This window comes from Callionymus lyra, chromosome 3 (genome assembly GCF_982586985.1).
Source record: "Callionymus lyra chromosome 3, fCalLyr1.hap1.1, whole genome shotgun sequence".
Lineage (NCBI taxonomy): Eukaryota > Metazoa > Chordata > Actinopteri > Syngnathiformes > Callionymidae > Callionymus > Callionymus lyra.
Window position 1 is genome coordinate 28,314,033 of NC_141820.1, and position 26,007 is coordinate 28,340,039.

Genomic DNA, 26,007 nt, shown 5'->3' on the forward strand with positions numbered 1-26,007 from the left:
AATACTTTGTTGGAGGACAATCAAATACATAAAACAACTTCAATTCACACCACTATTTATTTTTGTGACGCACAAGAAAACAAAACTGCCCTGACGGGAAAATCGTAGCTTGGTAGGTGAGGGGAAAATGTAGAACCAAAATGATGTCTGTATTTATTTCCTAGCTAGCATCCTTTAAACCTTGACACGTTCCAGGGCGAAATACAACAAACCTTTTTCTAGTGCAGACAAATCATTTGTGATGAATTATGCTGATTCAAACATAAACTAATGTGAAAACAACCCTTATATCTTTTTTAATAAGACTAGAATGTCAAATTGAAATGCAACCAAAGGTCCAGTGATGAAAGAAATGAAATCTCCATTTTCCTTCCAAATTAAAAAAAAAAAAGATACACTCTCAGTAGAGTAATGAATTTAGCAACCAAAACTTTGGTTCAGAACTACTAAACGAGAAAACCTATCTATCTTGTTCAGATTTTACCTGAACAAGATACATATGTTTTTTCCAAGAAGTGACAGACTGTTTGTTTTTTCAATAAAGACATGCATTTTATTTAAAAGAAATAATTATTGATCTGGTATGGACATAACATGAATATATAGATATTTAATCATTTTAAAAGTAAGTTTAAAAGCAAACCAAATAACAGCTAAAATATGAAGTTAAATTGGTCTCTGCTGCAAGATTGGAAGACAAAGGAGACCATATTAAAGACCATACATTGACTTTTGAGGTTTCAGAACTAATTTTAAGATCCTTCATTGGTTTATAAAAACCCTAATGGCTTTGGTTCTGGAAGTTTATCTGATTTCTTTTTTTACAGTATCAACTCCTACAGACCCTCCAGTCCTTAAGTCGTCATCTCTTAAGTTTGACCATGAAAAAAAACCTCAGACAAGCCCATTTTAGTTATTACAGCCCTTATCTTTGGAACCGACTGCATTTGAGCCTGAGGGCATTATATATAAGTAAGTAAGTAAGTTATAGTTACTTCCTTTCTTGCCTTTCTTAGACCAGGGTCACAAAGCGCTTGAACACAGTTTAAAATACATACAATTTGAAAAACTATATTTATATTTTTTTCAAAAGTTTTAAGTATCTCAAGAATTTCCCCAATAACTGCCTCCATTCCTTTAATGGAATCTGGGGGCTACTCCTGGTCTTTTGAGAGGGTTACCATTGGGTGATACCTGCACACATTATGGTCCTTGATCATCCTTTCCCATGTATTTTCAAAAATGCTGCTCTGTGAACGTCCAAATGTTTGTAAATGTGGGGATATTTCTATTGGTTCTTTTTCTCGTGTTTCAAATGTGCTTCAGTGTCACTATTGTCCAGGCCATGAAATAAAAAACAATCAGATGTATAGCAAGTAGCGGCACTGGATCATTTTACAAAACTGGTTCCATTTCCACATTGTTTATTTTAACAATAATACCCAGATATTATTTTTAATTTGGCTGAAACTAACGTTAACTAAAACCTTACCACATACCCGACACAGATCCCGAGTTCTCTCCAGCACCTCCATGGACTCTCCTACACTCTCCTCTTTTTTTTCTCACTATAATTTCCCTCACTCCTCTCCTTATCCATCTGTCTACCCCCCCATCCTTCCTCCCAGCCGGTCAAAGCGGCAGGCCGTCAACAATGAGTCTGGTTCCGCTCGAGGTTTCTGCCTTCTAAAAGGAAGTTTTTCCTCGCCATAGCTCACTGTACAGCTCACTGTGCAGTGTTTTGTTTCTTGCTCTTTGTTGAATTGCTGGGATCTATTTTTCCTTAATCAACTATAGTCTTATTTCAACTGTATAGTGTCTTGAGATAACTTTGTTATGATAAGACACTTTAAATAAAATTGAATTGAATTGAATACCAAGATATAGGGTGGTCATTTATAATTATAAATGACTACAGCTTGTGCTACACTAGCTAAGCTAGCAAGTATAGCATTCTTTTTTAAATCCTCTTTATTTTACATCACAATTCCCACTGTAACATTTTCTATCTAACATATATCATATATAGTGCTACTGTAGCATCACATATGGTATGTATTTGGTAGATATGTTTTATGGGACAGAAATAAATAATAATTTGTATATAGTATGGTATCAAAAGCATCACTTTAAAAATGAAATTAATGTTTGAATTTAATTAGTGACTTTCCAAACGGCATCTTGGCAAAAATGTGTAGATATACATTACGAATGAATTGGAAAAACTATGACATTAACAACCCTTGAATATATATATAGTTTTGTATGGCTTGTCCTGTTTTCTATGATGGCAAAGCCATGTGTATGAACACACCACACTACAGACTGAGCTGTCGAGCCTCACGCCAGGAGATCATAAAGTCATTACTGACAATTGAAAGGTCAGCTGAGTGACATTTAAAGCCCTGTTACATCTGGAAGGACGACGCGCACAATTACGCATGCGTGTTCTTCCCATTCCGCAAAATAACATGACAACAAGCAGCCACAGGGCCCCTCACAGACCCACGGAGACCCTTCACGAGTAAAGGAATTGCTTGGTCACCAGAACGATCACCGCACATCTCTATAAACGCCACAGCGCGCCATCAAACTGTCCCTGCAAACTTTTTTTTTTTTCTTTTTTTTTTTAAAGATATATAATCTTACCTTTCCGGATGAGGTCTTCGATCTCCTGGTCAAAGCCCAGTCGGTGGCACTTCCTCCACAGCCCCATGTTGGTGGAGTTGTACTGCCTGCCGCACTCGTCCGCGGCGCTCATGGCGAACAGTTGCCGGCGGCTGCGGGCCAGCAGCAGCTTCTCCCGGCGGGGCGCGCTGCTGCTGCTCCGGCTGGCCCGCAGCGGCAGGCTGTTGTTGGGGATGTAGATGAAGCCCGGGTCCTTGCGTCGGCTGGAGATGCTGCGACACCGATCCCGGTACCTCCTGGCGTCGGTCTCGTACCAGTGGTCGGAGCACATCGCCACGGCCAGCATGCCCAGGGCGCAGAGGGACAGAGAGAGCCCGGCGTAGAGCAGTAACTTCCCGGCGGCCATGCTCGCTCACAGCCGCATCAGCACCACGACGGACGGGACAGCTCCTTCCTGCGGTGTCTGGCTCAGCTCACATCCCCTCTGGAGAGCACCGGGAGCATCACCGGAAAAAGCGTTAAATCCGTTGTATTTCCGTTCTCTCTACAAATCTCCTGGAAGAGCAAAAAAACATTCAGCAATTGTTTTTCACCCGAGCCTGCCTTCAAATGTCCGGGCGGCCAATCGGATCCCGCGGGGTTCGGATGCACCTGATGTGTCCACGCAGGGCTGCAGTCCGTCAGCGAGTGCAGGGAGCCGCCGGTTGAGTCAGCATCCCCAGCACGTCTGCTGGGATGACGGCAGCTGCCTCACAGCAGGCCCCGACCGCCGACCAATCAACAGCAGGCTGTCTGGAGAAGCGTCGTGTTAGCTCACCAGCTACATGCTTGTATGATTAAGTCATCCCCCCCAAAAAATAAAAAAATAACACACACATGCCTGCTTTGTCTGATGTCTGCAGTGTTCAGACCTGAGGGATCAGTTCCCCTGAGATGAGCTCTCAGAAATATAAAAAAGGCGTGTTTGATAGAATCAGTTTTGTGGATTAAATGATGCATGTGTCATATGTTATTGTATTTGTTGTACTATATGGACATATTCATATACATATTCATTCAAGGGGGGGAAACAAAACTTTATTTGGATTGGAAAGGGGTTTGTTATGCAGCTCTGTATCTTTCATTTGAAATTGGACACAACCATAGTCGATTGAAATATGTTCTCAAAGCAAAAACAGGCACAAGTTAAAAAAAAACAATAATTTCATTGACACAGAATATACAGACATGTCAAACGTTTAACTCAAAGGTGTGAAAACCATTTCATTAGAAGGCACTATTTCTCCTTTAATCTAATGCGTTAAACAGCTATTACAAATTTGACACTGCTTCTTGAAGCATCCACCATCAGCCCATTTACTTACTACTCACAAATAAAAATGAAAACTTGAAATATTTGAAAGAAAGTGGTGGTTAAGAGGATACGCAAAAGACCACTTGCCTTTTTAATAGTTTATCTTTAAGGCATATTGTTCTTTCAGTATACAACTACTCTAGTGATATGTTGATATATATGTGCAAATTAGATTGACCCTGTCTCACATTATAAAATCAACTCTTTTCATTTTATTTTTTTATTTTTTTTACAGAAAAAGCTAATAAAAAATAATCTCATTCTGGTGTTTTCTAGAAAAGCAAAACTATTCAGTGGAGCTTTAACTTTCTAGCTCCCTCTTGTGGTGCACAAAACACTTTTTTCGGCAATATTGATGTTGAACTGTTTGTTTTTTATTCACATTGACGTCCACTACAAAAGAATGGTCTTACTTAATCAGAATATAATGATGATAACACTCATATGCCATCAACTATAACTATCATCAATTGTTAGCTAAATCGATTCATGTTTTTAAATTGCAGTACATGTTTTTCACGATAGCCTACCTGTTATTGAGTTTGTTTTTCAATAAAGGCAATAATGACCGAAGTGAAATGAATTGTATTTTATGCAAACATTAACAATACATATTGTTGAGTGGATGTCGGTGCTTCGATGGCGCCATCTACCGGATGAAAGCTGCAAGTTGAGGATAAGTCTAAATGTTTTTTCGAAAACCATAGATACCAACAAATACCGTTATTCTTAAAGATTTGTGTCAATATTTTTTAAGCTAGAATACAGTAAAGATAAAAATTAAAAATGTTCGGAAATTTAAAAATAACGTATTTTTCTTTGCGAGGCCGGAAATGAGGTCATGATCTTTTTTGCCCAATCAGTGGGGGCGTTATTGTGACATGCGCAGATGAGCGATTAGCCAAGTGAAGGTTAACATTAGCTTACCACACACCTCTATAACATAGCTATTTATTTGATTTCATTGTATTTGAATTGACTTTACAAATAAAGACACGCTGCTAGACGAAGCAGTAGGATAAGGTTTCTTGAGAGCCGCTGACAAAGGTAAGAAGGGACGACGATACAACGACCAACAAGGTTGAAACTTGTCACATGTTTTTACACACACAAATATTATGTATATATGTATATATATAAATTGTCTTCGTGGTCTTTGCGTTCAAAGTCTACACGTTTGTTTCACTCAGTTAACGTGCTAACTGGAAAAATCGCGAACCTTTTATATTAAACTCGATATATACACTGGGTTTTATACGTGCAAGTGTATGTGTAAGGTGAGTGACATATTGGATTATAATGGAATATTAATGCTTGGAAAACAAACAAATAACTATCAATAACAAAGTGAAATGCCATCCATTTGCTCCATATTTTGCTAGAATGCTATTTGCTTTTAATGAAATGTAATTTACTTTTCGAAAGTAAATTACTCAAATTATGTCTTTATTTAGAATTGAATTCATGTAAATTTCCCTAATCTCTAGAATTTATCAACAAATACTTCCAAAATATTTGACGATACTTGCCATCAATCTCTACCTAACACAGAATGTATTGAAGTATGATACTGTGTACACAACTAATAGGGTTTTGTTAACCTGTTAACTTCCAGATGAATATTATTTGTCAAAGACAACAACTTCTTTATTCCTATATTTTAAAATAAAAGGTTCAAAATCGTCTCGTTTGTGTTTTTGCTTCAGTCACCATGGCCGGTATGTCCAACTACGCGATGCGCATGGCCCGACTGAGCGCTCAGATATTCGGTCAAGTTGTGCGACCAACAGACTCCAAGTCGATGAAGGTGGTGAGGCTTTTCCAGGAGCCTCCGATGGCAAAGAGGAAGGAGGTGTACGACTGGTACCCGCAGCACAGGATCTACTATGCCATGACCCAGAAGCTTAGATACATGGGACTGTTCAGGTGTGTTGAACTTTTCTTTTAAAGTTATTTCTCTTAAATTACCGTTCAACTACTTGTGAACATAAAAATAAAAACATGAGAAATGTATAATTTAATGAGTGCGTTGTTTGGATTTCAATATTTCATAAGGTTTTGCGAAATGTACTATTTATAGGGTAAATGCTGTAGTAGTAGCTATTGGTTTTAAAGTTAAAGACAACTTAATTTATTTTAAAACTAAACTTTCTTTTACATTTTAAATGTTCAATTGAGCTGTTATAAATAATTGATAAATTGGTTCATTTAATTGATTTTTTTCTTCCCATCATAAACAGCTTCCATTATTGGAAATTCCTTCTATTCTGTTTTGAGCACTTGTGTTATTTTATTTTCCTACTTTTTTGTTTAACCATTAAGTAAGTTATTCAAAGTGTCATGACATTTTCGCTTCATTGGGGTCTTCTTTATGGTTTTCTGTTTTGTCTTTTATTATAATGAAACTTCTATTTGAATGCATTTTTAATTTTATCAGATATTTTTTCAATTTTTCAACATTGCCAGCATTACCGTCAACATGTTAATATTCAAAATAGAAAAATACTTTCTTAAAACATTGATTGATACCACCATATAATCTCAATTGAATTGATGGGATTTACATTCGCCCGCAGAGATGAACATGAGGACTTCAAGGAGGAGATGAAACGTCTGAAGAGACTGAGAGGGAAAGGAAAACCAAAGAAAGGAGAAGGGAAGAGAGCCACCAAGAAGAAATGAAGAATGAACTCTGTGCTCTTACTGATGCTGCGCCTCGGTTTAAAAATACAGGAACTTGTTTATTTAATGTTTATAAAAATAAACCGGAGTTTCATTTCCTCTCTGTGCAGGAAATATGACTCTGCTCAAGGTCAGGTAGCCGTGACATTGTGGAACAAGTATCATGATTCAAAGTAATTTGCATCAGTGCATGGTTGTCGAGTGGACAATGGAATAATGCTGCATCACTTTGACAGGATGCTTCTTACCTATGTGTAGGAACAGAAAAAAGGCTATTTGTAAAGTTCATTCCGTGGTTCAACACAAAATACATCAACATTTTGCATACATTTATTGACCTGTGGGTGTTTCTTTCTGTACTTTGTGGGCTCCTCGTTGTCCAGATCCAGACCAGTTCCATCCACAAGCTCGTGGTCAGCATCCATTAGCAAACAATTTGTATCACTTGCAGCAAACTCCAAGAACATTGTCTCTGTATATGGTGATTATGTATTTTACATTCTTGCTTTGATTAAAACATTTACTGATTGTCAGTTTTTACCAAAATGTAAGCTGTAAACATAATTCCGCAGATATCGGGGCAGTGCATGATATCAGGGAAATTTAATTTACTCGACTGCAAAAGCCAGACCCCCCATTTAAACTCAGTCTTAACTTGACATTTTTACTATTACTTTTGAGAGTTTATTTTAAAAGTAAGTAATTTTTATTTGTATAGCACTTTTCCAGACCAGTGTCACAAAGCGCTTAAACAATCAAAACAATATTCAATAAAGTATATACTTTAAAGATCAAGATAAAACTGAGAACACAACAGGAGTTCCAGAAAATCAAGGAAAAGCCTAAACAAATAAAAACGTCTTAAGATGTTTCTTAAAGGAGTCAGTAGAAGCCCAAGTCTGAGAGCGAGAGTATCTTTATGTTAATGACACTACATGTTTCACTGAATTGAAATGTAAATCCTACACTATGACTGTTTTACCAAGAACATCAAGTTATGAAAATGGGAATATATATATACTACTATATATTTATAGGCATTTATTACAGGTATATGAAAACAACAATATGATAAAGTCACAACGGTCATGTAAAGGAAATAAAATGTAAACTTAATGCTATACTTGCTCTCTTATCTAAGCGATAACGTTTGAAGATAAGAATAAACTATTAACAAATATATAAAGCTGTCATTTTTAATAACTAACTGGGGGTATTTAATTTAATGCATAAATATATTTGTGACTAGGAAAGCTTGGGTAGTAATAATAATTATAAATAATATATTTTATTAATAATGCGTATTTATTAACTTATTTATAGTTATTTATCATGTATTAAAGAACTAGATCAATTGGTGTCCAACAGTAATACATAGAAATGAAAGAGAAAAGGGAAATAACATCGCAGTCGCTTTAACCTCCAGTGAGGCTGTCGTGCGCGCGCGAGAGAGTGCGGGGGTCGCAGTGGTCGCGGCTGCTCACGGGGTTCAGCGGCGCGGGCAGCGTCCCTCTCTGTCTCCCCCTCCTGTCCTCACCCGCAGCCTGCGATTATTTTTTTCCAACTCACTTTCTTTAAAATGGCGGCGTTGAGCAGCGCCGAGTCTCCACCGCCCGTCTTCAACGGAGACGCCGCCGAGCGAGAACCACCGGGCAGGGAGCGGGCCCTGGAGGAGCTCGGCGCCGGGCTGGACCCCTCCTGCTCGGCGGGGATCCCCGGAGGTCCGCAGGAGGAAGAGGTAGGCGCGCTACAAGGGGTTGAACGCGAACGAAAAGAGGGGGGGAAGGAAAAAAAAAAGTGGGGTTGGAGAGACGGGGCTCCGGAGAGAAGAGGGGGGGATGCGACGCTCCGGAGGACGCCGGCTCTGGGTCGCGGAACTGGGGGGGGATATATGGCGGGAGCTCCGGCTCTCCGAACTGCGACAGGCTAACGGTGATGTCGGTGTTTATTTCGGGCCCACTGGCTCCTGGTCCTCCAGGCTCACCGCAGCGAGCGGCTTCACACACACACACCGCTGTTGACACAACAAAGACACGCAAACGCACCTTTTTTGTTAATAAAAACACAAAAACAAGCGTTATGGTGCGTTCAAAGTTTTTATTTTCGCCGAGACGCCGAGCTCCATTAGCGGCTGGTGCTGATGTGGGGAGTGAAGCCTCAACTGGACTCAAGTCGTGCTCAGGGATGCGTTCGCTCCGCTGATGCCCTCTTTTTAAAAAAAAAAAAAAATAGCCATTTGGATCCAAACGACACATCATACGAGTCCACTTTGCGACCATGTTTTACACTCCAGCGTGTAGGAGGAGAACCTGGATGTCGGTGCGAACCAGCAGGTCAGGCCTGTGCTGGACAACCGGCTGGAGGGGAAAAAAAAAAAAAAAAGGCATCAAAAGATGGAGTGATATTTCTTTTTTTTTTAAATTTTAATTCAACCATTAATGTGGTCCAGTGTGTGAAGGATCTCAACCCTGTTCCTCTTATTCAGATCCTGATCCAAGTCTTCATTCAAACATTAACTTTAACGTTGAATGTTTTGGAGCAAAAACAACCATTGATTCTCATCACCAGCTTATGCAGACCTCGATGTTGAGAGCTTCACGCTTAATAATAACCGTTAACTCTTATCAAAAATGACCACTAACTAGGGTTTACTTAGGTTCACGTGGCAGTATTTGAAGTTAATATTTTGAGTTTGAGAGGGAAGTTAGTTTGTATGTAGTTTGGCTTTTGCTACCTAACTCGTCGGCTACATTTAATTTCCCTGATATCAAGAAATTGCAAATTAAGTGTTTACGGCTTAAATTTAGGCCAAATTGACGATCAGTGAATATCTTAATCTATTATATTGTTACACGTGTTATTAGTTAACTTGTTTTATTTTGTAATGTTTTAATAGATTTAATGAAACAAGGTCCTTTAATAGAGTTACTTTGCCCTACATATACATACTGTATATTGGGTTGCTGGTAAATGTAATGTTTAACATTTTTTTTTTAGATAAAAATAAGGTTTGGTCAAATTGTTTGATATATTAAATTGTAAAGTATTAGCTTTTTTTGATTAGAGGAACGGTTTTATTAAAAATTAACATTGTTAAATGGTTTTATTTATTTAACTGAGCTGCTAAGCTTTCACAGCAGTAATTCTGCTCTAATTTTCATTCTCATGTTGGTTATGCCAACGGCTTGTATGAGAATAAATCCTGTTCATATCTGCAGCGTTTTGATAATTGATATGAGAGTGATTTTTGTGTTTTTCACGTCAGTAAATTCATCTATCAACAGTTTTACAAACCAACGGAAATCTCTTTTGATATCTTGGAATGATCTTGTTGTTAATTGAGTAAATACTACTGTTTATTCAAGTAGTGATCTTGAAATCAACAGCTCAAAATCCAAATATTTTCTTGCAATATCATTTTTTCTTAAAATCGAACTACCAAAATAAAACAAAGTTTATTGGTTGAATTACATTTTATATGAAGAAGCTGTAACTCGGCTGCTGTTGCGCGTGCATTCTTCTTTCTTTGAAAGTTTTGATGACTTCAATTTCATGGACTCTATTTTTAAGTTATTTCATCATGTGTTGTCTTACAAGAACATCTCGCCTGGGTTCAAACCTTGCATCCATTTTCAGGTGAAACAGCTCATGCTTGTTCTCACGGTCCTGCATCTGAAGCATTATTAGATTGTTCGTGAGGAATTGTGTAACTCCTCCTCTGTCTTCCTTATTGTTATATTTCCCTTATTTATTGAATTATTTTATTGCCAGATTTCATTCTATGATGATGAACAAATTGCAAAAATTGCTAAAATAAAGAAGAAAATAAATGCAATAGAACTAAAAGAAATGATTAATAGCTATAATGAATATTAAAAAAACCAATGAAGCTTGAATAAATATACTCCATGAGCGAAGTTTTTATTATAAAGATGATTCAAGAGACCAGCCTTATTCACGAGTACATATTGGTATACATACGTTGAGTTTTTCGTGGTTGTGGAAGAGATGGACAGAAGGTAAAAATACGTTTTATATATATCTATATATATATTATAACGTTTCAGATTTTCAATGAAAATAGTAATGCTTCTAATAATACTAATTTGTATCTGTGGTTAATGATATATCATGTTTTAAAATTAAACATATTTGAAGTTGTGTTTTAAATAATGTAATATTGACCTCCCAGGTCACGTCAGGGTCAAAGGGTAAAGCCCAGGCCTTATAAAAGTTATTGTTCTTATAGTCTACCTCTTATTCAGCGGGTATTGATCGTCACAAATGGTCCAAACGGGCGTTGTTTATCCAGCTTTGTCACTGTTGGACACAAGTTCACCAGAGAAATGTTTTGCACAGAGAGATGTGCTTGTAATTTATGCGGCCTGACCTGATATTTGCGAGTGTTTTCTGCATCCCCCCCCAAAAAAGCCTGGACTGCTGTAGTCCAAGGTAGAGCGCATTATAAGTCAGATTATACAGTAGTAAAGGGCATTCGTTGTAGATGCTTGGTGAACATCTTTTTTCATCTTTCCATTTTAAAACTAATTTCCCTGTAATTGGTGACTCAACAATTCTGAATTGTCAAACCTGGATCATCATGGCAAGAGTGTTGTGATGCTTCTCAAAGTAGTTTCCAGACAAAAACGGACCTCCATTTAGTTGATGTAAAAAAAAGTTGACATTCAACACAACAAACTGTTTTGTAACGATCTTGGCAAAGTTCTGTGATGGTTGGTAGTTGTCTAAATAAATAAAAACGTTTGCATGCAACTTTTATCATGTAGTTCTACTGATGTTCTGGATCATGGATGTATTTTAAGGTCCTATGCAGATGTTTTCGTTTTTCTATTTTTAAAGAAAAGATCCCAATCTCCATCATGTTTATTAGAGGGTGGTGAGACGATTCTCTGAACTCTGTTGGATCAGAGTTTGAACAAACCTTTGTGTTTCTCCTCAGATCTGGAATATCAAACAGATGATCAAGCTGACACAAGAACACTTGGAAGCTCTCCTGGACAAGTTCGGAGGAGAACACAATCCTCCCTCCATATATCTAGAGGTGAGCGCCTCTTTTAGTCCAAACTGTTGCGTGTGAATTTCCCTTCAGCTCCTGCTCCTCTGCTCTCCAGGCGTATGAGGAGTACACCAGCAAACTGGACGCGCTCCAGCAGAGGGAGCAGCAGCTGCTGGAGGCCATGGGCAACGGCACAGACTTCTCCTGCTCCCCCACTCCTGTGCCCACCCTTCTAGAGGTCAAGATGGGGGGATTCGGTGTCGGAGGAGGTGCTCAGGCGTTCCCTTCTGCCCCCAACACACTGGCCGTTCTACAGACTCCCACGGACGCCAGCAGGGCCAATCCCCGCTCCCCACAGAAGCCCATCGTCAGGGTTTTCCTGCCCAACAAACAGAGGACGGTGGTAAGTTTGACGTTAAGCTGCTGAGTTTTTAATTTCTCTTCACGTTAATCTAGTGTATAGTTTAAAAGTTTAGCTAAATGGCGACTTTCCTAAGAAATTAAAACAAGTTTTTCAACCTTCTTTTTAGGTTGTTGGAACTTCATAATAATGAATCGCTAAGTTCTAAGCTTGATAAGTAGCTTGACATCTTCCAGAAAATGTTTCTTAAAGCAACTGCCATGTTTCAACATCGTCACTACCTGTGGCTGCATTGCCTCATTTCCTCGCTCAAATGTTGCTCTGCAACTTGTCAGGTCCCGGCCCGCTGCGGGATGACTGTGAGGGACTCTCTGAAGAAAGCTCTGATGATGCGAGGACTGATACCCGAGTGCTGCGCTGTCTACAGGATACAAGATGGGTGAGTGTGTGTGACGGTGTTTTCGCAATAAAACAAACTTTTATTGACGGATCAGTCCAAGAAGCAATGAATTACACACATAAAAACACAAAAGTATCCCAAAGTAAAGGTTTATCTTCATCTTGCCTCCATCTTCATGACTCTAAATTGTTTTGGCATTAAATTTGATCACATAGTTTTTGTCAAATGCTCTATAATTATATTGATGACTTTTTTTCTTCAGAGAGAAGAAGCCCATTGGTTGGGACACGGACATTTCCTGGCTGACGGGGGAGGAGCTACATGTTGAAGTGTTGGAAAATGTTCCTCTTACGACGCATAATTTTGTAAGAGTGCTCCAGATTTCTGCTGCTTGCACATTCATAGTGTCCTGATCAATCATCCTTTTATGGTCCCACAGGTGAGGAAGACTTTCTTCACTCTGGCCTTCTGCGACTTCTGCAGGAAGCTGCTTTTCCAGGGGTTCCGCTGCCAGACATGTGGGTACAAGTTCCACCAGCGCTGCAGCACCGAGGTTCCTCTTATGTGTGTCAACTACGACCAGTTAGAGTAAGTTGTGTCACTTGAGAAGTTGTACAAAATCTTCAATTAAGCTGTGATTTAAAGTGTTGACTCTTCACTGAGGTCATGGTCAGTTTAAGCTCGTCTAAATAATTTACAATTTAATATAAAAAAAAGTATTGTTTTTAACCTGATGCATCTATAAAAATGTGTGCAGTTATAGATTAATATATAAGCAGGATAACATTCAGTAAAAAACCTTCATTTAAACTTGATTTTAATAACATTTTCTTTTGTGGTTCAAGCTTATTGCTAGTTTCCAAGTTCTTCGAGCACCACCCCTTCACTCAGGAGGAAGTTTCTTCAGAAGGGACGACCCCCGTGTCCGAAGTCTGTCCTTCACTCCCCCCATCAGACTCCACAGGGTAATCCCCGCTCTCTCCCTTTCTGCGTGTTCGTCTCTGTGCTCTCTCTTATTGATGGCTTCAAACCTTTCCAGATCCATATGCCACGCCACTGTGTCCCCGTCCAAGTCCATACCCATCCCACCTAGTTTCCGGCCCAATGAGGAAGACCACCGTAACCAGTTTGGGCAGCGGGACCGCTCGTCGTCCGCACCCAACGTCCATATCAACACCATCGAGCCTGTCAACATTGATGTGAGATGCAACAGTTGTTGATATAAATGACTGGATTTTTGATGTAGGAATGTGAAACCAAGTAGTCAGAGGTTCTGCCTGCATCTGAAAAAAAAGGATGAATGTTCAAATGATTTCATCCGACGTTGTATATTCTTTCCTTAAACTTTTTTATCTATAATAATAGTAACACAAATGTTGATTCTTTACAGGATCTGATTCGTGATCAGTGCTTACCGAGGTCGGAGGGAGGTAAAGATCAACACGCAACATTTCCCAAACATCCTGTGGCTTTTTTTCCAACCATTCCGCGTCTGCGTGCTCTTAGTCTTTTGTGTGTGTGTGTGTGTGTGTGTGTGTGAGACCCAATAATGAATATAAATATAAATGGGATGTTGAAAAAGACAATACCATATACATTTAATTTTGTTCAGTTCGCTTTGCTTGAACAACCAGATATGATAAAATGATTCATCCAACAGCTTCTACACACTCAGTTACTTGGTTAAATAAGTAACTATAATAAGAATTGGTACACATGTCAATAGTCATGTTTTAGGGTAAATTAAAAAAAAAAGGTTAGTAATCTTGTCATATCAGCCATATTTATGTATTTGTTTATCTAGTGTAATTCTGCAGTGCTTTTCAAACATTGCCTGTTAGCGAGTGTGTAAAATAAAATATAACTTCATTAGCAATTTAGCAACAATTTTTATGAGCCTCATTCATAATTCATAGTAATTAGGTTAAATAAAGTTGTCAAGTGACTATATATATATATATATATATATATATATATATATATATTTATATATATACACACACTCAGTTTAACAAGCCTGCAGCTCTCAATATATTGCCCTTTTGGGGATTTACCTGCAATAAAAATCTTAAAAAATCTTAAACGACACTTGACTTGCATTTATTAGCAGTTTAGAAAGATTAGAAATTTTGTAACATAAACTCTTTTATTATTTTGTTAAATAAACCCCAAAATATAAATCAATAAACAGATTGTTAGAACCATTCCAGTATATACATGACTAAAAATAAAGCCAATATTGTCTTGTATTTTTAAATAATGCATTTGTAATATAAATATTAGTGATGATAATAATCCAAGGTAGATGTAATTACAGTTAATGATTGCTTCAATACAAAAATATGAATTAATGGAAATGTGAAAAAGGTATTTTTCTAACTATAAATGTTAAGAAGGATTAAGAGTTGCCAGTATTAGTTTCTGCCACGATTGGTCTCAGAGAATCGTCTTCATTGAACTGGTAATGTTTGAAAATAGGAAGTGGAACTGTGATAGTTGTAAGATGAATGCTCCAGTAAAGCCATGAGCAAAACCATGGACAGTTGGTGGTTCGAGGGGCCGGGTGAGTAGCAGTGATGGTGTGTCTGTCTCTTTTTGCCCTGCAGCCCCCCCGACCCACCCCGCCCGCTGCTTGAGGAAGCACCGAACACGGACCTCAAGCCCCCTCCTATACTCCTACCCCAATGACATAGTCTTTGATTTTGAGCCCGAGCCTGTTTTCCGAGGTAGTTAGGCCTCTGTGTGTTCCTGTGTTCTTCCTCTCTTCCCCCATCCTCTTCCTCCTTCACCTACACCTCCACCCCAGCACAACAGCCCCTTTACCTTGTGTCAAGTCCACTGTGTGTGTTTCCCTCTTTATGTTTTCACATGTTCTCTCTCATGGTTTTGGGATTCACTTCAATCTTACTGTTTCAAACACTGTGATGCACTTTTGTTACACACAGACTCCAAAAGAGTCGTTTTCTTCATCATTGTATGGTAAATATATGCAAATAAATGATGCTGTTTTTAAGAGATTCCTTAGATAAGTCAAGTCTTTTGATAATGAATGTAGTATTTATAATGTTCATGTATCATTTACCAGTGTAGCTCCATTAAAAAATATTTTGCCTTATAAATAAGAATAGTCTAACTGAGCTATTTATTTTTACATATTTAGACCTCTTTCATTAAATTGCATAAATGTGACTGCAAGATAATAAGTTTTAGATTTGTAATTATTAAGGTTTTGAACTTGTATAAATCATTCTTGAAAGTATTCACAATTGAGAGTCAAAGTACGAATGAGTTTAATTTATGATGTAAAATTAAAAAATAATAAATCGTAGGGTAACAAACATTATTTGCCACTGCATGACCTCTTCTGCACATTCAAACGGCAAACGCACTCTTTAAACTCAACTTTCTTCTTCTCTCCTCTTCTGCCTTAACTCACTTTTTCAAGCTCCAAATGCTTTTTCTCTGTTTCCCCTGCTGTCCAGGTACCACCACAGGTCTGTCCGCCACTCCTCCTGCATCTCTACCCGGCTCTCTGACCAACGTCAAGGCCCCGCAGAAGTCCCCGTGTCCACAAAGAGAGCGCAAGTCGTCGTCCTCGTCTGAAGATCGCAATAAAATGGTAAGAGACCGTCTTTGTGCTTTGATGAACGTTGCTGTGGTGATGATGAAGGTGATGGTGATGTGCCGTGAAACAGAAAACTCTCGGGAGGAGGGACTCCAGCGACGACTGGGAGATATCTGAGGGCCAGATCACTCTGGGTCAGAGGATAGGATCTGGTTCATTTGGAACGGTCTTCAAGGGAAAGTGGCACGGTAAGAGTCGGTCTAAATAGTTTAGTTTAACGCTGCTAGAGTCTACAGACTAGTGTTAATGACGTTTCTTTTCTAAGGGATGGAGATTATAGGTTAAGTTAGGTAGAACTTTATTGATCCCTCATGAGGTCTCCTTCGGGAAATTGTTTTATTCCAATTATTATTATCAGAGCTGATTTACATTGAGGTTCTACTTCAACATGCTTTATGTTGAAACTTCATTAAGAGAAATTGTCTCTGGGCATTATGGGAAAATGTGAATTTATTGAGGTTTTTTTTAGCCAAAATGTTTCATGATGTCTAAAAGTTGTGCCAGATGGGAGTCAAGAAAAAGTTTTCAATGGACTAAAATTATTTTTATTTTATTTTAAAATAAACATTTAGTTGCATTCAACAGTAAGCATGTGTCTGATTAGGATCATGTCTGAATTATCTTTTTATTTTTCCATTTTAATCAAACGTACCTGTCATTTCAGGCGATGTTGCTGTGAAGATGTTGAACGTGACGGCACCCACCCCTCAACAGCTTCAAGCCTTCAAGAATGAAGTGGGAGTCCTCAGGTAGCTCATGTCACTAACTCGAACCTTTGACCTCTGCCTTGGACTTAAACATCTGTGTTTGTGTGCGACAGGAAAACGCGTCACGTGAACATATTGCTGTTCATGGGCTACACCACCAAGCCCCAGCTGGCCATCGTCACCCAGTGGTGCGAAGGCTCCAGTCTCTACCATCACCTGCACATCATCGAGACCAAGTTCGAGATGATCAAGCTCATCGACATTGCCCGACAGACGGCTCAGGGCATGGAGTGAGTCGCTACACTTGTTTGTTGTTGTTTGTGCTTCTCGCTTATGTTGCTTTGTGTTTTTTCCTGAACAGTTATCTTCACGCCAAATCAATCATCCACCGGGATCTGAAGAGCAACAGTATCCTAAGAGAGATCAACCAGTCTGGAGTTATTGAAAGTTACATGAAACTACTTAAAAAAAAAATCAAAAGCATTAAAACTTGTGTTATTCCTGTCACTCATTATCTCCTTGAGTGACAGGTGTCCCATTTTGATTGTGGATAACTAATGAATAATCTTTGGTTTAGCAAACCTAGGCAGTCTAAATAAAGAATTACAACTGTAAGAATATATTTTTTCCAGAAATGAAAAGCATTCTTCCCAGGAAGTGTCCTTGACGACTTCTCCTCCAGATATTTTCCTCCACGAGGACCTGACGGTAAAGATCGGTGACTTCGGCCTGGCCACAGTGAAGTCCCGCTGGAGCGGCTCACACCAGTTTGAGCAGCTGTCTGGGTCTATCCTGTGGATGGTGAGTGTGAAGCTGCCCCTCGCGACTCACCTGAACTCCCTCCTGACAGGACTGCTCTTTCAGGCTCCTGAGGTCATCAGACTGCAGGACAAGAATCCCTACAGCTTCCAGTCCGACGTCTACGCCTTCGGCATCGTGCTGTATGAGCTCATGTCCGGAGCTCTGCCCTACTCCAACATCAACAACCGAGACCAGGTCAGATGTTTGTTCGTCACACTCCAGTCTTTTTCTATAATAAAGCAGAGTCCTCTCAAAGATGTAATGAAACGGTTTCTGCTGCAGATAATATTCATGGTGGGTCGAGGTTACCTGTCGCCGGACCTCAGCAAGGTGCGCAGCAACTGTCCCAAGGCCATGAAGAGGCTGATGGCCGACTGCCTGAAGAAGAAGAGAGAAGAGCGCCCCCTTTTCCCCCAGGTGGGATCACACACTTGTTCAGACCCGGCTGCAGAAAAAACATTTAAGGGGGGGCATTACATTTTTTCAGGGGGCAAACTTTTCAACCTAAATGGAAAAATGGCTCTGGGACTAATCGCACAGTATAGAGAAAAAATTCTCCCATTACTGAAAAGTGATTTTCAAAGTTTAGTGCTGTGTCCATTTATTAAACTAAAGCACCACAGCTTCACTTCTACTAAAAACATAAGCACTGAAGTCAACCTGAACACTGGATTGAACATCAAATAAGTTGTCATCTCATTTAACAAAATCATGTTAGGTGTGATGTGTGATCTGTTTGACTACTTGATGAAGCCCAGTTGCTTAAAAATATGTCTTTTTAAAGGGCACCAAATAACAATCATGACAATATAGGCTATTTAGTCATTCTACAGGAGCCTTGTTTTTAAAAGGTACAATAAAAACAATACTGAACTGAGCCCAAGAAAGGTGACTTGGTGAGTTCAAGTAAAGGCTTTAGCTGCAGCTACCTCTCTCAGTTTGAATGTTCACTCCAGTGTTCAGGTTGACTTCAGTGCTTGTGTTTTCAGTAGACATGGATGGCGTTGCTTCCTGCTCGCTCTCCTTGTTACTTTTTACTCGTCAGGGTATTACGGATATTCATACTGAAAACCAAAACCAATTACTGACTCTATAAGCAACTGTAACCATTATTGTCAAATGATAACAATAACTGTAGTGGAACCTAATGACCACTTGGGTGTGCTGTTCTCTTGACATTGATGGATGTGTGTTGAGAGATCGAAGAAGATAATAAACGAACATATTTTGAATCCCGGATTGCTGTAGCGTTGTTGTGTGTTCTCACATGGCAATAACTAAAGAGTTGAGCTACAACATTGTACAAACATTTACATCACCTGTAATAGGCCAGCGCTTTGGCTTCGTTCGACAGGGCAGGGGGTTGACCACTCTTACGTAAAAATAACTACCTTCCTGCCAGGGCGGTCACGGCTGACCCTGGGGGCGGGCACGGCCCCCCAATGCCCGCCCATGCCGCCGGGTCTGCACTTGTTCAAGCTATATCAGTATTTTATTTCAAAAGAGTTTGTTTATGTTTATCCAAGGATCTCAAAGAAGTTTTACCTTTGAAAGTGAAGTAAGACTTATTCTGACTGTCATTGTTCTTTTTAGATCCTGGCGTCCATCGAGCTGCTGGCTCGCTCGCTCCCCAAAATCCACCGCAGCGCCTCGGAGCCGTCGTTAAACAGAGCTGGTTTCCAGACGGAGGACTTCAGCTTGTATGCCTGCGCGTCACCCAAGACCCCAATACAGGCCGGTGGCTATGGTAGGTTTTATTTGCGTCTCTGCACTCGACTTTCCTCCCACAGTTCAGAGAAGCATGTTCGTAACTGATTCTTACTGTAGGCGTGTCTGCAAACATCGACACCCCTAGTCTCTAGATACCACACTATTCTTTCTACGCAGTCGAGGCATGTGTAACTAGTTACTTGCAGTTGCCCTATATAACCACTGTTCTGTATCTGTTTAAAAAACCTCCTAATCCCATCACAGCAAAGCCCTTCCGATAATTACCAGAGCAAAATAATTTATTCTTGTAGACCCATTTCAGGTACTAAATTAAAGATAACAAATGACTCGCATAAACTAGTGTACTATATGTTTCGGACTATACGGCAAACTTGAATACCATACATTTTCTAATAAATCGACAGTGCTCCTTTAAAGCTTTATTTATGAATTCTGTCAAAATGCTCCATAATAATGTTCCTCGTGGAGATATACTACGATGCTGCACTTCATTGTAATTATACAAGGTTTAAAAAGTTCTTACATTAAAAAATAAATAAACACTTTACGAATTAAATTGTGGTGTCAATAAAGTTGTGGAGATAAGTCACACGTCACATGACAGAAACACAAACGCCATTGGTCAACAGCATGTTAGCGTCACTTACAGGAGGATTATTGTTGTTTATGATTTTGATATCCGTGTGATGGTTTAAATGTATAGAAGTTGAGATCTGTCCAGGGTGTCCTCTGTCTCTTGTCCCAAGCTTACGACAGAATGTTACATGTTCACTTCAGTTTGCCATGAATATCAGAACTTGTGTCCAAACCTGAGAATTAAACATTTCTATTTGGTTATTTCAAGAACCAGCTGAATAACTGCTGACATATGCTCGTCAATCCATCACTAAAATTCTGTCTCCTTTGTTTTTTACCTTCCCAGGGGAGTTTTCGGCGTTTAAGTAATGTGTGCTGTTTCACACCAGTTCATCCCTCCTTCTTCTTCACCTCTCAAAAGTCCCTTCGGTGGATCCATTCATCACCAACAAGTGAATATTAGCAGAATGTGTTCCTCCCTCTGACCACCTGCTGGAGGAGTCCGTCCACCGAACACCGCCCAGCACACTCAGACACAGGACCGGTGGTCGAGGCTGTGAGGAGGACTGGAGCGCTCCGCTGAAGAAGGACACGGGAGACGGCAGAAAAGAGGTTTTGGGATGGTTCTTCCCCGGGCCAGGTCGAAGGTCGGTCATCTCCACTGCACTGAGGCCGACTCAGGACAGAGCCTGCACGGCGATGACGACGGCGTCTGTCGGAGGCGGATGTCCTGAGACCCGGCGAGGGGGGTTCACCCTGTAACTATGACTTGAATCTCCTTCATCTTTCAATTTGTGTTTTGCCTTTTCAAGAGAAGGTTCTGTGCAGCACAACATGTGGCACTGACGAGTCCTGCTTCGCCTCCTTTAACTTCATGTGACGAGAAAAGCTTCTCTTGGATCACATGGCTTTAATATTGCACTCTGCTACTCACTGAAACATTCTCTATCGTCCACACTTCTTTACGTTGCTCATCCCGGCATGTGTCCTGATTAGAATCCACCTGTTGTTTTATTTTTGCCTTTTTTTTCTGTACAGGCAGGCCTGCAGATACCTACATATTTAAAGTGACTTTTTTGGTTTGTTTTAGGAGCTAATCTTTCAGAATCTAAGCTAACAAGTCTTTCTTTTGGACGCTTGTGTACTTTGCACTTTGTAGAAAATGCATCGAAGCTTGCCTTTTTGATCGGAACACGAGTCCCGAGACGAAGAGCCGATGATGAACCGGAGGAGGCTCTTGTTTTTTTAAAAGGGAGGGTGAACATTCCTACAGCAATGAGAGCTAAAACAACTGCTAGCTTGATGAGAGGTGTTCAAACACGGACAGAGAGGTGGTCGTCCATCGTACACGTCGACCTTGACCCCCTTTGCAACATCATTACGACATATTTTGCTTCTGGTGTGGAGTTTTACACTCTTGTTTTCTCTCAGCTTAGCTTAGCGTAGCTTAGCACTTAGCTGACTGAATGCTAACTATGTTTTCTACCCTCATTTAAACAATCAGTTGATGACAAAAGTAAGTCTTACTTTTTTTTTTTAAATATCAGCAAACGGTTTACAGAGGAAAGTGTGTGTACATGAAGAAAAAAGTAAGATATTCTCTTCTTAAAAGGTCTTTTTGTTGTCACTTACTTCAATGATTGGCTGCTGCTGGTTGTTGCATGATCAGCTCTTATCCTGCTGAAGTTTACACCTCAAAGTTACACTTGTCGTAGCGTCGTCCACTGATATTCATCGCCCAAAACCATACACAACAAGAGTTCCCTTCAATTTAATTCAGATGACAAGTCAAGATGAGGAAAATAACATCCACGTCCTTTCAGGGTTTTCTTCGCTGCTGATCCATGAACGCTGCTTCCGGTGAAGTTTTTCATATCCAAGTATCGTGACATGGCTACTGTGTTTACGGTTGAGCAACATCGCAAGTTTACCTTTCGCACATTCATGAGGAGTGATCTTTGTTTTGTTAAGATGTGTGATTCATATTTTGATGGATTGATGACAATGATTCAAATTAAATGTTGAATTATGAATCATCAAAGTGAATCAGAAACGTCTCCGACACCTTCTGTGTTTTTTTTAAATTCAACTTTACCAAAAGTTTACAAACACCTAAAACATTATTTTTAATCACATATTAGTAACATTTAAATGGGTTTTCAAATACATTGGAGCTCTAATCAAAAGGTTCCTCTTGAAAGAAACTCATAGTGACATATTTTCCCAAAAATCCCCAAAACAATTCACTGTAAAAATGAATGGTTTGTCGGATACACATATGGATGAAGTCGGGTCACATGTTCATCCTGGACTCACGGGGAGAAGCTGGCCTGGGTCGTGTTCACTGATATCACTCATGTTTCATAAGTCACAGCGAAGTTGTCACGAGCTGACATGAGTTGAAAAGAAAGTGGTCGCCTCCTCCACACATCAGTATCAGCCGGGATATCTACCTGTGCAGGGCTAGACGCACATCGGCCTCATTCTATCTTTTTTTTGACTTGTATATCTCTTGAGCTCTGCTCCAGTCACCAACTCTTCTGGAACATTCCCTCTCTCTCGACCTGTTGCCTGCACCTTAAACTCCCTACACTCGCACACAAACACAAAAACCTTTCAATTGAAAATGATCATGACGTTTTCTCTTTTGTTTCGTTCCACCTGTAAATAGTTGTACAAAGGAAATACTGTCAAGTTTGCTAGAAGGCATGGAAACTACAAATGTAACAAATTATAAAATGTTCAATTTAAGAGACATTTTGATAGGCAAAAGAAAAACAGTTGCGTGTACAAATATTTAAGGCTGTATCATACGGAGAAAGAGCTTAATGTATTTGTTGTGAATATGGAAAACTGATATATTAAAGAAGTGCATGAAAAGTGGAGAATGGTAGTCGCCTTTTGTCTTTCTTCTTCCTCTCTCCGCTTGGTGGCGCTGTTGTCCAGCTTTTACCGTCCGAGCAAGATGCGAATTGTTATTTTACTTGAAATCTTTGATTATTTTTGTAATTTATAACTTCAACGACTCTTTTAAAGGTGTTTAAATTTAAGATAAGTTAACTTTTGTTTTGTCACAATTGATCAATAAAATATTGTTAATATAAACACTTTACTAGGGTTAAAAAGGTCATTGATTTACTTCTTTGGTTTATAAAATGTTATATAATAAAAAAGATAAAACAATATGAATATAGAAATTGTAATTTATTTCTTAAAAGAAAACTGAAACTATGAATAAATACATTACTAACGGTCAAAACAAATAATAAATTATGTGTGGAATAATATTAAGGCTTGTTCTTGTTTCTACATTTTTATTACTTATTTTGAAACTAGAAAAAGTGGAAGTTGTCATTGATGTATTTTAATGTATGTAGTAGTAATAACATGATTCAATAATGAACATGTTCAAATAAAAAACGTGATATTTGACACATTAGTCAAGCTTTAAAATATTTTAAATGAAATATGTGGAATAAAGTAAAATAAAATTGAAGCATATTATTGCTGATTTGAGTTCTGTTCAACATGTTAATAAATTACAATTTCATTCACAATATAATTAAATCTCTTTTTTTTTCCTGTAAAATTATATTTTCAATTTTATATATTTTTTACGTTTTTAGAAGACAATACATACAAATTTCATATAACTGAAAATAATATTCATTTTAACAACAAATGTTAATAAGTTAATCATACAAAACATTTAAAAAATAACATTTCATTAAAAAAAGGAAGAAAAACATATTGTGACATTATTTCAAATGAAAGATTGACACCTAATAGCAAATGCATGGAAAAGTTTGATGTCTCATCTCACCTTGAAACAAATGAGTGTGAGCACTTTTAATTTACATAATATAAATAAACCATTCAAACTATTTTGTTGTCTGATAACTGTGCATTTATCTTTGACAACACATCCACTCTGATCGTATTCCTCCTCTCAATACTCAGATTACACCTCACAGACCTTGTTTCACATTTATAACATTTAAAAAACACAGGAAATTCCTTCCCTTGGACTTGCTGTGAAGCTCATTCATGCTTCTGTTTCCTCCAGGCTGTACTACTGCAATTCTCCACTGTGAGAACTCTTAATTGGTGTTATTGTTGATAATAGAACAAAACATTTTGACATAAAGAGTAAATATTTGAATAACAATGTGATTTAAATGTCATAATTTATATTAGGTCTTTATCAGAACAAACAACCACTCTGATCATATTCACCAACATCACACTCCATCCTCACACCAAACCATTACAGTGACGGATGAATAGTTTTTAAAACTTCACTCATTCTACTGAACAGTTATGAGACTATCAAACATATTTCTTCACAAAACCTTCCCTCCCTTTAAATGTATGTATTCCAGACTCAAGGAAGACGTCATCTGTGCCACATGTGCCTGATTCTTCATTCAGACCAAGTGATTATTGTTGTTGACTTTAACATCCATGTTGATATAATTCATGAAAGTTTAGCTAATACTTTCAATTCCATTAAGGTAAGGTAAGGTAAAACTTTATTGAAATTGTTTTTTTCCAGTAGCCAGCAATTTTTCATAAACAATAAAAAATAATACATAAAAAATAAAATAAGAAAAGAACATAAGAGGAAGAACATGATGACACAATCTAAGTCTAAAGATAAAGACAAAGAACATAGGTCAAAGAAAAACAACAAAGACAAAGGATACAAAGACTAACATGGAACAGAACATCCAGATACTCTCACTCCACTCCTGCCCCCGAACTCAGAATTGTACAATTTAATAGCCCGAGGGATGAATGAGTCCCTGAGTCTATTTGTTTTGCACCTGGGTAGGAGCATTCGTGCACTCATTCATTTATTCATTATGGAATAAATTGGATTCTCTCAGTTTGTTCATGAACCTACTCACTGTTTCAACCACACCTTAGATCTTGTTCTAGCAAACAGACCTGAAATTAAAAACTGTCTCTCCTTAGAACTCATGTTGTGTATTTACTGGGAATTATAGCATGTATTTGTTTTCTTGTTTCATGTCTGAGCTATCCAATGAATGAAGACAGACAAATATATATATATATATTCAACCATCACTATAATGGTTTGGTGTGAGGATGGAGTGTGATGTTGGTGCAGAGTTAAGTTAAGACTATACTTTCAGGGATCATTTCTATAGTTCTTAACTTAAGAAACGTGTTTCTAAAGTGTTTGGTGTCACTAACCATGATGAAGAGTTGTGATATTCCTTCCTGAGTGTGAAGCAGACAGAGAATAATGATTCACTTCATATGTTCTCTGTCATTGATGATCCTTCTTTACTTCCTTGTGCAGTATTGAGAGGAATATGATAAGAGTGGATGTTGTGTTCAAGACAATATATGAAAACATTTGTATATGTTAATCTACATCTCTACTGTCTCCTTGAACAGATACATACAACTCTCCACTGGAGGTAGATGCTCTTGCTCATTCATTGTGGTCACTTTATTCTTTTCCACTACAGCGTTTCCTCCTCCTGCTCTTGAGGAGAGTGATGCACCAGGTTTAAGGTTCATTTAGTGGCTCCAGCAAAACCAAGCTCTCATCTCTGTGACAGACTGCTTTTACAAGAAGAGTAGTGATGTTTTGATGAAGCTTCATGAAGCAGTGTCATTATTTTTCCACTAGATGGTGGTATCTACACTATTTTCCTTTGTTTTGAACAACTGTTTTAATTAAACATGACTTTTTTTCTTATTTCGTTTAGACAGTATTTATATTCTCACACAATTGACACCAGAGAGTTTAGTCTGAAGAATTTACTAGTTTACTGTAAATCTATTGAATTCCTAAAAAATCAGGCATCCTGGAGAAAAAAGTTATGTTCATAAACAATGCATTTATTTATCTGATTAATTTCACAACAAAGTTATCAGCAAAAATATATCTCAACAAGAATATCAGTTATAGTTGTACGTATGTTTAAATATTCATGTTTTTAACAAAATACAAACACATATCTCTGCTAGTCCAACAAATCAATGAATCTGCCAAATAAAAGTTTCTGGTTCTGAATCCTTTAAGCAAAAATGATGCCAAACTTGATGGTTTGTTAGAGCAAATGAATCCTAAAGCTTTGGTCCAAGGA

At 38.5% G+C, this 26,007-nt stretch overlaps 3 protein-coding genes and 1 non-coding gene across 4 annotated transcripts in view; 3 read left to right on the forward strand and 1 right to left on the reverse strand.

Moving 5' to 3' along the window:
* LOC148084295 (transmembrane protein 178B) overlaps positions 1 to 3,453 on the reverse strand; it is a 109,396-nt gene extending 105,943 nt beyond the window's left edge. Inside the window, exon 1 of the mRNA XM_087787419.1 lies at positions 2,650 to 3,453. Coding sequence (XP_087643545.1) covers positions 2,650 to 3,034 — 385 coding nt within the window. The 5' untranslated portion in view covers positions 3,035 to 3,453. The remainder of the gene's footprint in view (positions 1 to 2,649) is intronic.
* Positions 3,454 to 4,879: 1,426 nt separating this feature from the next.
* mrps33 (mitochondrial ribosomal protein S33) lies at positions 4,880 to 7,192 on the forward strand. The gene is made up of 3 exons (XM_087785891.1): positions 4,880 to 5,029; positions 5,689 to 5,908; positions 6,559 to 7,192. Exons 2-3 carry the CDS (start codon positions 5,694 to 5,696, stop codon positions 6,662 to 6,664), a joined length of 321 nt encoding a protein of 106 aa, XP_087642017.1. The 5' UTR covers positions 4,880 to 5,029; positions 5,689 to 5,693; the 3' UTR covers positions 6,665 to 7,192.
* A 923-nt stretch (positions 7,193 to 8,115) lies between these two features.
* braf (B-Raf proto-oncogene, serine/threonine kinase) lies at positions 8,116 to 22,770 on the forward strand. Its single transcript, XM_087787391.1, has 19 exons — positions 8,116 to 8,402; positions 11,625 to 11,726; positions 11,797 to 12,084; positions 12,378 to 12,481; positions 12,705 to 12,807; positions 12,882 to 13,030; positions 13,288 to 13,407; positions 13,482 to 13,641; positions 13,833 to 13,872; positions 15,925 to 16,061; positions 16,138 to 16,255; positions 16,732 to 16,816; positions 16,888 to 17,064; positions 17,136 to 17,182; positions 17,457 to 17,575; positions 17,639 to 17,770; positions 17,858 to 17,992; positions 19,169 to 19,322; positions 20,229 to 22,770. The coding sequence occupies exons 1-19, from the start codon at positions 8,244 to 8,246 to the stop codon at positions 20,249 to 20,251; spliced, it is 2,352 nt and encodes a 783-aa protein (XP_087643517.1). The 5' UTR covers positions 8,116 to 8,243; the 3' UTR covers positions 20,252 to 22,770.
* Positions 22,771 to 25,025: 2,255 nt separating this feature from the next.
* LOC148084298 (small nucleolar RNA U3) lies at positions 25,026 to 25,238 on the forward strand. The gene has a single exon (XR_015710795.1). It is a non-coding gene; the product is annotated as a small nucleolar RNA U3 (small nucleolar RNA).
* The last annotated feature ends 769 nt before the right edge of the window (positions 25,239 to 26,007 follow it).